This window comes from Podarcis cretensis (assembly GCF_951804945.1).
Source record: "Podarcis cretensis genome assembly, chromosome: 9".
NCBI lineage: Eukaryota > Metazoa > Chordata > Lepidosauria > Squamata > Lacertidae > Podarcis > Podarcis cretensis.
Window position 1 is genome coordinate 27011189 of NC_137178.1, and position 15161 is coordinate 27026349.

The following is a 15161-nucleotide window of genomic DNA, read 5'->3' on the forward strand; positions in this document are numbered from 1 at the left end:
GGAGATATATGGAAACCATCTGGACTTAGTGGAGGAATGGGAAATCCACACAGGATTATTACACTTGCTATCGGCTTAAGGAGACTAACAGAAGAGATCGTAAAGGAAAAAGAGAAATTATACGAACAAGATATGATGTGGCAACACCAAGATAAGACTGGATAGAATTATGAACTTTGTTTGGACTGATTGGGACTGATTTGGACATTAACGCAGTAATAAGAAGATGATCTGAATTCCCCTTTGGATCTTGAAGTATGGGTTCCCCCAACAAAATTTAAAAATTTGGCCTTGTAATTCAGAATTTATATGATGTGATTTAATTTGATGTGATTGGCCAGTTAATAAAAATTATTTTTTTAAAAAAAGAGAACAACGGGAGCTCACCCTGTCGCGGGGATTTGAACTGCCGACCTTCTGATCGGCAAGCCCTAGGCTCTGTAGTTTAGACCACAGCGCCACCCGTGTCCCTTTTACTTACAGCTTACCCTGAGATTAATATCATGTAAAAATTAACAGCTCCATAAAGGATGGGATTCAATCGGTTAAGGGAGCACCTCTGATTGAATTACAGTTGTGTTAAAATGGTTGCTTATAGATGGTAAATGATCAGGTCATTTACAGCATGTGCAGGGCTGCTGAGAGGAGAATACAGAGGCTACTGATGTCCTTGGCTCACAGATAGCTGGAGGCCCTGACTCTGAAATTTATTTTTCTTTTTTTAAGTAAGTGAATGCACCTCATGAAATTGAAGATACAAGGCAAAATGTACATCTAAGCAGTATCTGTGAGAAGAGGAGCCAGCCTGTCTACTCCTACCTTTCAGTGTTTTTAACTAATGAATGTTAGCTAATGAACTTTAATCAAAGTTAAAGCTTTGATTAATGAGTGAATTGTTTGCATGTCAGGTGATAGGAATCCTTCAGGTCCTACAGAGCTTGCTATTGTGTTTCCTACTTGTAGTCCTTAGAATCTTCATAATCCTAAAGACCAGATTTCCCCTTGTCTCCTATTGCCCTTCCTTTCTTCCCAGCAACTAGGATACACTTTACTGTGGTGGGTTCATCTGAGTTCAGACACTCACTAGAAGTTATGTTGTGCAAATGCACAGTAAGTGTGGGTAAATGTTAAAGAACCCCCACTCCCTGCAATTGGCAAATGCAAAAGGTGAAAACTTTGCAGATAAGCTTAGCCATGACTCCTGCTGTGCAGCAGCTGAAGTCCAGGCACAAATTATCTTTAATGGGTCTTACTCCCTGGAAAGTTAAAGTGGGTACATGAATGCAGTAATTAGTCCTATACAAATTTGGTTGAAACCTTGGAGTTAAGCTAACTTGCAAGATGATGGTAAATAAAAACATGACTCTTTATAATACAAAGATGTATCACTGGTTAAAGGAAGCAAAACTTGATACAACCATTTTATACACCCTTCCGTATTGTTTAAGGATTGAGGGGTTGGTCTGGATGATTCCTGTGGGTCCGCACTAAGCTTCTAGTTTTGTATCTGCAAGACTGTACTCTGTAGTAGAAGCTACTGTTGAACTTTGCTAATGTAATGGGCCTGGCTAAGTCAGTTAGGAATCCATTTACATGTTTAAAGAATTGGTCAGATACATATGTGTTGCTATGGCAACAACTGGCTGATAATGCTCTTCCAGTATGTTGTAGGCCTCCCCTGACCTGGCTGTTGGCCATGTCATCTTGTAGGTAGGAGAACAATAGTCTAGCCTTTCTTTCAGTCTGCTTGAGAGCTGGGAAGACACACTTTCAATTTGCAAAGCTTACTCGTTAAAATTCTAGGAACTTCATAAAATCATTTTACTCTTATTAATATTCTACTCAAAACTATCTCTTGTGATCCACTGCATTGTATGAATTGAATCCAGAGAAAGGCAGAGAGGAGTTGCTTTGGCACACTCTCCAAAGAATCTGAATCTTATGCTCACATATTTCAGTTCCAATTATGGAATTGTCTCTGTTGTATTGTTTTATACAGTTTTTGAAGTAAACTACTTGGAGGCCTACTGGCAAAGGGAGATATATAGAACTCATGAATAAATAAAATACACATAAATATTAAACCATTTGTACTAGTAGTGGTCCAGAATGTTATGGCCTTGCACCGAGTACAACAATGACTTGTAAGAGTTAATTGGCTGCTGTGCTACGATCAGCACAATTTTAGAATCAATCAAATGCTAAACACATGTTGTAGCCAATACTATTGGCTCATTTTGTTGAAAAGGCATATACTATAAGCTTCTATGCATTATTTTAGAATTCCGCCATTTCTGTGGTTTTTCTTGAGGCCATGATTTTATGGTGCCCATGGGCTGCCTGCTGTTAAATAAAAGCAATAAATAAATATATTTTATCCCTTTCCTCATCAGTGCTTATAAAATTTTATTGCCAGTTTTACATTCCCATTTTCCTACATAGAAAGCAGTCTAGTAATGAATTCTCCTAGCGAACACCAAATTACCTTAAATGCTATGAAAAAGATATCAAGGGGATACTGAGCTATAAAAGGCTATGTGGAGTTACTAAATCATTACCAAAGAGCCAAAGCATTCATATTTCAGTGGCTTGTTCATTCAGCAGTTTGAAAACATGTATCCTATTGCAGCATTCACCTAGTGTCCTCCAGAAGTTTTGGGCTACCATCTTCCAAATGGGAGTCAGTAGATCAAAACATCTGGTGAAGAAGCACCAAATGGGTACAGACTATTATATGGCACACCTTGTTAATTAAAACAGCAGAACTTTATATTTGTTGGTTTTCTTTTCAATTCTGCTTCATTTTACTTGGGAAATGGCAGCTGAGCTTTACTTTTTAATATCCATGTTTTGATGTCATAATTCCTTAGGCCCTCAGTGAAATTATTATTTTTTGTGTTTGTGTTTCCTCCTAGAATGGCTTCACTCCTTTATACATGGCAGCTCAAGAGAACCACATTGAAGTAGTGAAATATCTTCTTGAAAATGGAGCCAACCAGAGCACTGCTACTGAGGTACAGTACTTGGATCTTTTATTTACAAGTCTTTCTATAACCTTTTTCTTTTTCTTTTATAAAACCGTGAAGATGAATCTACATGGTACACACTCCTGTTTCTTAGTTCGGCCTGACTTATCTTAAGAGCAGCCTCAAATGCTGTCATCGGGAGGGAGGGGCTGCTTAATCCTTTCTTTCTTGCCCTTCACTTGCTCAAGATGATTATTACCTCAGGCTGTTCCCTCATCTGCAAGGGGAAAGACGTGCTTTCCCTCAACCGTTGAGATAACAGCTGGTTGAGGGGCATTCTGAGCACACATAATGCAATAAGGGAAAGGGTTGTGCAGCATCTTCTGCCCTCTTCCATTCCCAACGGGAGAGTTCAAGCTGCTTTTCAGTTAAAAGAGCCATCACAGGAAAGAAATAGCTCACTGTGTGTAACCTGTAGTCTGGCCCTCAGGTCCTAGGAAACTTCAAACACATTGTTTCCACACCTTGACTCCAGCCAGTTCCTTAATCTCCAGTCTTCTTAGAGGGCCCTGTTATTCCTTCTCTCCCTATAGAACTATTTTCATCATTTACCAAATGAGATCCCTCTTTGGGGCATATCATCAATAAAGTTACAATATGTTTCTCTTTCACTTTCTGATCATCATGAAGCTTTATCAGGAAAAGTTTGTGAATAAGGAGCATGTTGAGAGCAAGGAAGAAGTCAAGCAGAGCTGAAAAGGGTGGCAGTATGGACAGAGTTATAGAGCCTAGGAAGAAGTCACAAAGTACAGTCAACTAACTCCACTGATGTCTCCCAGACTTGGTTACGTTTCTCACTTTTTGCAGAGGCACAGCTCTAATTTAATGATTCCTGGCTACTATTTGTGCTTACAGAGGGCTTAGTTTTAATGTATATAGATTGCATAATATATATGGTGTTAACATGGCATAATGTCACTTGTTCCTAGCTGTTCAGGGTGTCACATATTCACGCTATTAGTACCAATTATCACCCAGAGATGATTTCTTCTTGTGGTCTCCCATTTGAAGAGTATTTATTGGTTTAAAACATGTAGCTCATTCTTCATTGTAACAATTATCACAGAGATGGGTTCATAAATAATTTTAAAAATATAACACTTGAAAGCAAATAACATTTTTATTATTATTATTATAGTCTTAGTAACCAGCAACACAGTAATTCACTAAGGAAGTCCCAGTGTTAATGCTCAGCAAATGCCTGAAAGTTTTAAGTTGGTGCTGCTAATTATTCAGGGCCCACCCTATACCAGTCACTATAATTTATTTTTAATGTTTTTAATACTGAATTTCAAATCATTGTAATGTGTATGGGGCCCTGCTGATGAAGGGTGGGTAATAAATTTAACTAGTAGTAATATTAGTAGTAAGAGGGAAGGGAGTTCCATACCTTGGGTACCACCACCAAAAAGGCCCTCCCTTCAGGTTATGACAAGGTAGCTGCAAGGATATTTTGAGTAGAGTAGCCTTTGAAGACCATCAGCTCGTACAGAATTCAGTGGCCCGCCTCTTCATCAGAGCTGCATTAGCAGAAGAACGTAATCTCAGAAGACCCTTGCTGGATCTGACTGGGAGTATTTGAATAAGTTGTCTCCTGGAAGCCGACAGCCCTTACTGCTTGTTCCTCATATATAGTATTCAGTGGTCTACTTCCTCTGAACATTGAGGCTTAGTTTAGCTAGTGCTCTGATATCTGCACTGGATTCCCGTTGTCTTCCAGGCTCCTTGTAAGGCACAGAGGCACCTATGAGACCTAACCCACACTGGCTCAGCATACCCATAACTCTAACCTACCACATATTCCTTCAAAAGTTACAACCGTTAACTTAAGTTCTCTCCTCCGCCCCCTACTATTATGGTGTTATAATGTCTGCCGCAGAAGTAAAAACTTAGAAAGTGTTGATCTATGGACAAATCTGCATGTTTTCATAAAGCTCTGCCACTTTTAGCAACTGTGAAAAGTGGTCCCTTATCAGTCCCTGCATTTGTCACCCTCCTCGGCATGGAGTTAACCCACCCCAGGGTATTCAGAATGGTATGACATTTATTAGCATTGCACTCCAGCCAAGCCTGCCTTTGTTAACAGCTGTTTTCTCTATCCTTTCATTCAGCGGATACTATTGCATTTGATGGTGGTTCCTAAAATAATGCTTTCTGTTGCTGGGATGGGCCAGGATCAGGTTACTGTTGCAGCTTTGCTAGAGTATGAAATCCTGTGTGGTTGCTAAGCAACAAGGCAGAAACAGCATTTGTACATGAGTCACTGGCTGATCTTGAAACCCCCAGTTCTCTGCTGTTGTTGTTTAATAATCTACAGTAGATTCCATCTCCCCCCAAAAAAACTAATTCATTTCTCTTAAGAATAATATGATATTGGAGATGTGAGCATACTCTCCTAGGATTAGCGGTTGTGGGGTACTGTTTTAAGACCAAGCTAGTGCTTGAAGCAAGGGACATGGGTGGAGCTGTGGGTTAAACCACAGAGCCTAGGACTTGCCGATCAGAAGGTCGGTGGTTCGAATCCCCGTGACGGGGTGAGCTCCCGCTGCTTGGTCCCTGCTCCTGCCAACCTAGCAGTTTGAAAGCACGTCAAAGTGCAAGTAGATAAATAGGTACCACTCCAGTGGGAAGGTAAACGGCGTTTCCGTGCGCTGCTTTGGTTCACCAGAAGCGGCTTAGTCATGCTGGCCACATGACCCAGAAGCTGTACGCCGGCTCCCTCGGCCAATAAAGCGAGATGAGGCTGCAACCCCAGAGTCGGGCATGACTGGACCTAATGGTCAGGGGTGCCTTTATCTTTACCTTAGTGCTTGAAGCACAGTGAGGTGCCCTCTCACATCTTTGCAGGTGGATCTAAAACAATCCTTCTTTTCAGCCAACACAACTGAGTCTCACCTATTTTGAAAAGACACCTCCTCCTTTTCTCCTAGTGGTCTAACCAAAGGATAGGCTTTCTATAACTTTACCTCAAATAGCTGACACTAGATTGACAACACTAGATAGCAACCATACAGGCTGCAGTCCAGGAATTCATCATTCCTTCTGTATGCCCAGGGGGATTTTGGACTTTAATCCCAAACAGTCCTCCTTCAATTGTATTGCAAGCTGCTTTTGGAATTTGAGCGCACATAGTGAAAATAGAAAGAAACCTTGAAAGCTGCCTTATACTGAGTCAGGTGATTAGTCTGTCTAGTTAAGCAGTGTATATGTTGACCAGCCGTAGTTCTGCAGGGTTTCATAAAGAGAGCTTTCTCAGTTCTACCTGGGGACTGAAGGTTGAATCTCTTGCATGCAAAACATGTGTTTTTAGCATGATCAGTTATGCATTGTGAAAGAAAGGATTTGCACTAAGAAAAGGAGAACAGAAGAGTACGTTTTGCATATGCTAATTTATACATATAGATGCAAATTTAGAAATAATCACTATAATTTAAACAGAAATACAGTACATCTCACCATAATGGGGAAGACACCAGGGAACTTGTGTGCCTGCTCAGTCTGCTGATCAGGTGTTACTAACTGTTGATGGACAACTTTAGTGCCCTGTTGATGTGTATGCTCTCCTTTTTTGTGACTCCTTAGGACTAGACAGCCCTCAGACAAAGAGCTCCTTCAAATAGAGGCCTGCTCTCTGTAAAAAAGGACACCCTGTGTGGTTTACCACTGAGCTGTGGCACATAAGCCTTTTTACAAGGGTTCCTATATCCCAGTCCTAACACAAACATAGGTACCTGCCTTATACTGGTCCATATGCATAGACTGGCAGCAGCTCTCCAGCTCTCTTTCAGCCTTACCTGGAGATGCCAGAGGACCTTGGATGTGAAAAGCAGATGTTTTACTACTGAGTTCTTTCTCTTCCCCAAAGATCAGGCTTTTAACTTTCTGTTCAAGGCCTCCAGGAAAATGCACCAAATCTCTGAATGTGAGACAAGAAGGAAAGGGACTGGTTCTCTGGACCATCTTTGTGCTTATTTCTGATTCTTCACTTGGGCTTTTTCTGTTGGCTCCATCTCCATGTCTCTTGACCTCTAGAGCAGTGTTTCCCAACCTTGGGCCTCCAGCTGTTTTTGAACTACAATTCCCATCATCCCTGACCACTGGTCTTGCTAGCTAGGGATGATGGGAGTTGTAGGCCAAAAACATCTGGAGGCCCAAGGTCGGGAAACACTGCTCTAGAGCATACTGCCTTATTCTAGCCTGCCAAGCACTCATCTGTTCTGCCCTCTGTTCAACCAGGCAACACCCTTTGAGCTCCAAGGCTCAGTCTTCCACCTGAAGGTCTGAAATTCAACTGTCCCTTCCACATGTTTAAACAAGTGTTCTAGATTGGGGCTAGCAGAAACATTTTCCTGCATCTTCCCCTGAACTGATACAAACTTTTTTCCAACTTCGTTTGCCCAGCTTAAATTATAAAGGAGAAGAAATAAGACTTGCATAGCATGCCATTTCACAACCAAATATTATTATTGCATATGTTTCTGCGCCAGTTGTGATTTGGTGCTTCTGCGCATGTGCAAAGCACAATTTAGCATTTCTCCCCATGTGTGAACTCCGAAACCCGGAAATAACCCATTCTGGTACTTCTGGGTTTTGGAGCGCCCGTAACCTGAAAAAACACAACGTGAAGTGTCTGTAACCTGAGGTATGACTGTACATAATAGTTGATTGGTGACTTTCAATTAATATAAAAAAGCTAAATTACAATCATCATCAGTAACTAACAATAAAAAACCACCAGCATAACCCCCCCCCCCCAAAGAGCACCAGCAACATTCAACTGTCAGTGGTATATTGGCCAAATAACTCATCACTGTAACATCACCCTTGAAAATTCCACCTATGTTTTTAACATTATTTTTGAACAGACGTGAAATTCAGTAGTAAATATGTTTGGAGATGGGCCTCTCTGGAGTGGTTGATGGGTTGCCAGAGTTTAATATATCGCAAGGTGGCTAATAAAATGTTGCGTGTTGAAGTACAACACACCTCTTTGTGGGAGCTCTTTATATTGGTTCTGGCTTCATGCGGAATGTTTTATTTTCTGCTGCAACAGGACGGCTTCACTCCATTGGCAGTTGCATTGCAGCAAGGACACAATCAGGCAGTAGCCATCCTTCTAGAAAATGACACTAAAGGGAAAGTCCGGTTGCCGGCATTGCACATTGCTGCCAGGAAAGATGACACCAAATCAGCTGCTCTTCTGCTCCAGAATGATCACAATGCTGATGTTCAATCTAAGGTAAACATACACTTGCTTCCCCCTCCTTGTTCTCCAGTATTGGTAATCGTACTAAAAATTGGGATGTCCAGGGCCTGTTTTGTCCTTTATGCAGGACAAATGCAGATTTATCACTGAGAAGAAGTGACAGTCTTTAGTAGCTCCTTAAACAATTTAGATGTTTTTCTGCATTCACATGTTGCACTTTTTAAGTGTACATATAAAACATCTTACATGGTAACCAAAAAAGAAACTTATATTTTTGTTAAGTGGCCCTAAGAGATTCCTATCAGTTCCATTACTTTAAAAAGATCAATGCAAATAATAATGCTCCTCTTCTAGTAGTTGCTGAAACTTGTATCTGCAATAAAAGCTTTATTGTTTAGTGTAGAACTGCAGGAGGAAACGAGCTAGATTTTCAAAGGCACAAAAATCGCTCTTCAGTTTCTAAGTTTTTCTTTTGCTGACTTTGTAAGGGTGTTTGGCAGTTTTTGCATTTGAATATGTAGTCCAATTAACACACAGTTAATATCAAATTCAGTCTTTGTAAATCTGAAAATCTGTTGTGGGGAAGGGGGAAGCTGAAGCAGTGTTGCTGTTGAGTGGGAAACTGGTTTGTGGCCCAAGAGAATGTGGGTTGCATACAGTTAAATCGAATATTAGCTCAGGCTTTGTCCCATAACAACAAAATAATTCATTTCAGCGAACAATTTAGGCCTCTGTCTTTCTGCCAATCTGTAATATCTTTCCTCTTTTTTCCAAAACATGCTGCAACAGATGATGGTGAATAGGACAACTGAGGTACCAAAAACAACAGTTTTGTTAATCTACTCCCCCCCTCCCCCAGATAATTGCTGCATTTTCCTGTCATATACAGTTCAAACTGTACCAAATGTCATTTCTAAATGTGTACCGATGACAAAAATGTATATTTTTTCCTCTGCTTTGATGTTTTTTCTTCCCTTGTTCTTTTGAGATGGTGGAGATTGTTTTTAGATAACAAGAACTGGGAATTAGAAATGGGAGTAGGCCTATGGGGATAATTTGAAATACAGAGTAATTGCATGTAATATAAGGCCATGACTCCATTAATGTTAATCTGCAGCATGGTTCCTGTGGGTAGTTGTTGGTTATTGATAAATGAAGAGATCCCAGTGGGAACCCCCTCAAAGGTATTGAGGTAAAATGTTTCTTTTAATTTTATGACAGGCATTTATGGAGGTTTTAAATGAAGAGTAGCCTCAAATCTGTCACTGGGAGATTGTGTACGGTTTCATATTTTCTACTGTAGCTGTTATACTGTACCATTATTCTAATACACTTTGGTGAAAAAACATTAATCTTCTAACCAAAGCAATACTTAAATTTGCCATGGAAATGAATTGGCAAGTGTCTCCATTTGGTCTCAAGAACCATCTGGGTTTTGTGATCATATGCTATCAAAAGTTTGAAGGCTTTTATGAGGGCTTTTAAGGAATGATTAGGAAACCCAGACAGAATAGGCCTCTTTGCAAGGAGACCATGGTGAGGGGAGGGGACTTGTGCCAGGTGAAAGCTTGCCTCATTGTTAGTTAGGTCAAATGAGCTGGGGAAGTCCAGATGGTGAAGTGACTCTTCTGAGCATGCTCAGAAGCATCGTTTCTTGCTAGAATCAAGGGATTTGTAGTTTTCCTTGGTAGAAGACCCAGAGAAGGTTGCTTTGTTGTTGTCTGCATTAATAAAAATGGAAAAACCTGAGATATTAAACTGGAAAATAGTGTTTTTGGTTACCTGTTGCAGAAAGTAGTAACATTAACTCTTCTGTTTATAATAATAGGTTGGCACAGGGGAAAAATGCTTTGGTTTAATGTTTCTCTAGCTTTCAAAAGTTTAATGCTTCCTTATGTAAAAATTGGTGCATTCTGATTAAGACCGTTTCTTTTTTGCAGAGTGGATTCACACCTTTGCACATAGCAGCACACTATGGAAATGTTAATGTAGCAACACTTCTGCTCAACCGAGGAGCTGTTGTAGACTTCACAGCAAGGGTATGGATGCTTTGCTTTTTTGTGCATTGAGAGAACAATGAAAGGAGGGAGGTCAATGATTGATTCTATTAACTTTCTTTAAATGTCCAAATTAAAACAAAAGAAAACAAATTTACAAGTCTGTTTTGAAAAATTATGAAAAGTAAATGATTCTTACATTTATTCTTGCAACAAATAAGCCATTTCCCCCCAAAGTATCAGACTGTAATAAATTATCTTTACACAATATACTTATAGGTAGAGGGAAAGAATGTAAATTTCATGCACATGCTTCAGAACACATTAATTGAATTATTAATATAACTTCTGGCATACTTAAAAAAACTGTGTTGTAGCAAATACCTTATGCTCATTACCCTGTTCACATATGTACTTTGCACACAACAAGCTCCAACTCTTTAATATTCTTTAATGCTTAAGATATGTGGTATATATTGTTCACATGGGAGTTCAGCTACTAGCCATATGCAAATAGAAGCAGGCTTCTGCACACATATTTCTACGCTTCCTTAATTACTTGCTTGTTCATACGAATGTCCTACTTGAATTCTGTAGGTAACATTGAAGGCCCTGCTCTGTGTCACTTGCCATCAAGTATACAATAGGTGGCCAGGAACAGAGCCTTTTCTACTGTGGCACCTGCTTTATGGAATGTTTTAATTTATTTATGGGATTTGTACCGCACCCTTCCTCTAGAAGGGATCCTTCTGGCTCCTTCTCTACTTGCTTTACAACAGGCAGTGGAAAGTACTTTTACAGTGTGAGTGTGCCTTTTAATTCCACAACAGTGCCATCTTACACATGTCCGCTCAAAAGCAAGTCCCACTGAGTTCTCAATGGAGCTTACTTCCAGGAAACGATGTATAGGCTTCCATCCCAAATTAAATGTACATGGTAACATGCTTATGTGGGCTATTAAACTTTCACTGGATGTTGATGATTTAAAAGGGTTGTTTTGACAAAATTTGTCAGTCATTTTGAGTATCTTTTAAGTGTGAAATCAATATCAACATCATCAAAAAGAAATAAATCAGCGTCAGGCAATTGGTCCTCTCCCTAAGCCAATTCCCCATACTTTCCCTGCACTCCTCACCAGCCTTGCTCTGTGCCCACCTGGGTGTTTTCACCTGGCTGGATTGTGTCCTTATTTGTAATAAGGCTTCTTGCTTGCTGGATGGAGAGGTGTGGGTGTACAAAACCCCCTTGTTTTTGCATATCTGTAATTCAGCCTACCTTGCCAAGGTAAGAGTCACATCCATTGCTACACCCACTTTGCCTTTAGCTCTGCCTGCCACTCGCATGTGGATCTCAGAAGGTTCCCCTCAAAAGAATGTGGTCCTCAAACTGACAAAAAGATTCCCCACACCTGCTCTATAGGTGTCCTATGCATGTTTCCTCCCTGCATCCCAGCTGTTGGGACTATGTACACATAACAGCTGTTCTGGACAAGGAGCTACATTTAAGCTACAGTCCTGGGAGGAAATCCTACTGATCTTACTTCTGAGCAGGCATGCATAGAATTGAGCTATTAGTTAGAATTGTTCCGCCATCTTGCCGCTGAGCAGCTGAAAGCTTGATTGCCAATTGCCTGAAAGGACTCTATATGGTCAGCCTTGGCTGCTGCATGCACAAATGAATAAGGTTTTAAGGTTTGCCTTTTCTTAACATTTTATTTATTTACATGGTTTCTATCTCACACCTTCAACAGTGTGTTCCCAGGATGACTAACAATTTAGCAAGACGCAATTAAGATACAATTTAAAAAATAGAAGACAGAAAATACAAAAAACCCACCATACAACAAAATGTAGAAAATAATAAAATAATGTGTACAAACTAAACATCTGAATTTTAATATATTTCTGTGGATTGCTTTTCCTGTTTTCTACCAAGAGACCTAACTCACAGCTGAAATATGTGCAATGACAATTGGAAAAAATGAAGGATGAGACGAAACCTTCCCACCTAATTAGGACCTTTTTAATGCTGATATTTGTTACAATAATAGGCTTCATTGTGTCTTAGCTAATGTGCTATGATTGTTGCTGTATATTTAAGCACACCAGTATGTTATGAATATTTATTTATTTGTCTTGCATACAGTGTGAATGTGATGTTCGATGTTTGGTGAATGTTTTTGTTGCTGCTTAGTAAATCAGTGAAGAACCTCCTGAAGATACACAAAATACCCTGTAAAAGTGCACATTTGAAATTATGTATGCATATTACTCTCATGAGATTTTTGTGCATACATCAACATAAACATTCGGACCTGCGTTATAATTGCATTCAAATTATGTAATTATACTGATTAACAACTGAAATTTCATTAGTTACTAAATGAAGATAAGCAAAGTCTTTCATACAAAATTACCGCCCCTTCCCAGTTCTCATGAATTAGAACTGTTGTAGTAAACTTCTGTTTATTCAAACAAAATGTTAAAACATAACAAAGATCAAATTTTTCTCTCTCTATAGTTATAAAAAATGCATATATTTTAGTTCCATTTAACAGCATTTGCAAATTATTGCTATGAATGTTTTTCTCAAGATAGGACAGTGCTAACTGTTTTCTGTATGCTGTGATGCATCTTCTATACTGTATCATGTCAAAACGCAAAGCCATCCCCATTGAACCTCTTCAAGTCCATCATGCTTTTTGTTTGTTCTTTTCATGGTGTAGAATGGAATCACCCCACTGCATGTGGCTTCCAAAAGGGGAAACACAAACATGGTGAAGCTCTTGTTGGATCGTGGAGGGCAGATCGATGCCAAAACCAGGGTGAGTGTTTCTATTCCCTGAATGTCATCCTGCACCTCCTTCCCCCCCTTTTGTTTCTTTGTTGGTTTATGGCAGGGATCAGAAATATGAACAGCAATATGCATTCCTTTAGAGATAGCCATTAAGGAAGCCATTGTTTGCATTCAAGTCTTGAGTCCAAAGATTTTGTTCTATGACTGAAAGGAGAATTTCCATTTATGGAAGAGGTTATTTTACTCATGAAAGGAGTAACTCTATGATGGTAATTCCTTCTGTCCATGGAGAACAAACTTTGGATACTGAATGTTCTTGCTTCACAGTTGCCACTTTACTTCAGTGACGTCTCAAAAATTTATTCAGTGCCACGTGATCTGTCAGAGGATGCTGTCCGCTCTTGTTGAACTTCTCAGTGAAACTTCCAAGAGTTCCTAGAATTAATTTATAGACTGTTAACAAGTCAAGCAAGATATGATTGCAGGACCAGGCATCAGACTTCCCATACACCAGCCCATATAAATAAGAGACCAATAAGACTGGTTTTGGGTCAAAACAGGCCACAACTTTATTGAATACAGATGGAAGAGGTTTGGCTGGGCATAGGGCAATCTAAATACTTCTGGCCCACCCTCCGGAAGTGACGCGTGGTCAATCGAGGCAGGGGTTCCTAAGACTTAACATCAAATAGGGTGACCGCCGCAGGGACCGCCATCTGAGGGAGTATCTTCAGCCCTGGCCCAGGGGCAGATGGAGACTACAACATGCCCTCCGTCCAAAACAAAGGATTGCTCCAATGCCCAACCAGTTGTGACAGTTGCTATGAGGTAGGCAAAACCGACCAGGTCAGAGTCAATTAGTCCAGTGGGCAAATTCTCACCCGGCCCCATAAAGAACGGCAACTGTTGTAGCCACAGCAAAGTCATTGATTAGCAGCATAAGCCATGGGTGGGCGGGCGAGGAAACCTGGCGCAGGAACAAACAGGCTGTGCCTCAGGCGTAGGCTGCTTAAATGGGCAAGGGGCGACTCCGAGGGAAGCCCACCAATGCAGGGTGCAGGCTAGGATCTGGTTCCTGATAGGTGGCAGGGGCTTATGCCCCCTCCTCCCATCAGGAAGGGCACTGCAGATTGAATTCCTCCGTCGAAGTCCCAGTGAAGCCTCCTCCATCCTGCAGTGCTGTGGCACCGAAAGGCGTGAGTGGACTTGTCCTAAGAGTAATTGAGAAACCACAAGCAGAATGCTAATCTTGAATTCAACAGATATAATTTATTTTGGTTTTAAGATTTATTTAGAAGTAAAAGAGAAAGGGGACACTGGTGGCGCTGTGGGTTAAAGCCTCAGCGCCTAGGGCTTGCCGATCGAAAGGTCGGCGGTTCGAATCCCTGCGGCGGGGTGCGCTCCCGCTGCTCGGTCCCAGCGCCTGCCAACCTAGCAGTTCGAAAGCACCTCCGGGTGCAAGTAGATAAATAGGGACCGCTTACCAGCGGGAAGGTAAACGGCGTTTCCGTGTGCGGCTCTGGCTCACCAGAGCAGCGATGTCACGCTGGCCACGTGACCCGGAAGTGTCTCCGGACAGCGCTGGCCCCTGGCCTCTTAAGTGAGATGGGCGCACAACCCCAGAGTCTGTCAAGACTGGCCCGTACGGGCAGGGGTACCTTTACCTTTACCTTAAAAGAGAAAGACCTTAGAGCTGAAAAATGGTCCGTGGCCCTGGCAAATAATTGCTGGTTGGAGTATTGGACACTGTGTTTGCATACTAGTGTAGAAAAACAAACAGTTGTGTACTGCAGAGAGAGAGAGAGAGAGAGAGAGAGAGAGAGAGAGAGAGAGAGAGAGAGAGAGATATTCATTTATGTATGGAAGGTAGGCGAGAGCAAGCAAGTGTCCTTTTTGATTAATGAAGCTTCAGTTCTGGGACAGAGTTACAGACAAAAGTATTTTAGACTCACAGTTTAGGCACCTATTCTATCCAAGCATGAAAGCACAATGTGATTGCTCTGGTCACACTTTAATTTGTTATACATTATTCCCTATCTTTTGAACATGCTATATTGCTATACTGGCTAGATCAAAGTGCAGCCTTGCAATATACGATCTGTACAGGACCACCTCCAGTTTCTCACAAAGAATCTA

General features: G+C 40.9%; 1 protein-coding gene across 26 annotated transcripts in view; it reads left to right on the plus strand.

The window, feature by feature from the left end:
* Nucleotides 1–15161, plus strand: part of ANK2 (ankyrin 2) — a 322074-nt gene that overhangs the window by 217180 nt on the left and 89733 nt on the right. For 21 of the 26 annotated variants that reach the window (XM_079990154.1, XM_079990168.1, XM_079990170.1 and 18 more), the window contains exons 5-9: nt 2916–3014; nt 8080–8265; nt 9022–9045; nt 10173–10271; nt 12955–13053. In XM_079990154.1, the coding sequence (XP_079846280.1) occupies nt 2916–3014; nt 8080–8265; nt 9022–9045; nt 10173–10271; nt 12955–13053 (507 nt within the window). The remainder of the gene's footprint in view (nt 1–2915; nt 3015–8079; nt 8266–9021; nt 9046–10172; nt 10272–12954; nt 13054–15161) is intronic. The other 5 variants (XM_079990163.1, XM_079990148.1, XM_079990164.1 and 2 more) reach the window with 1 other exon arrangement.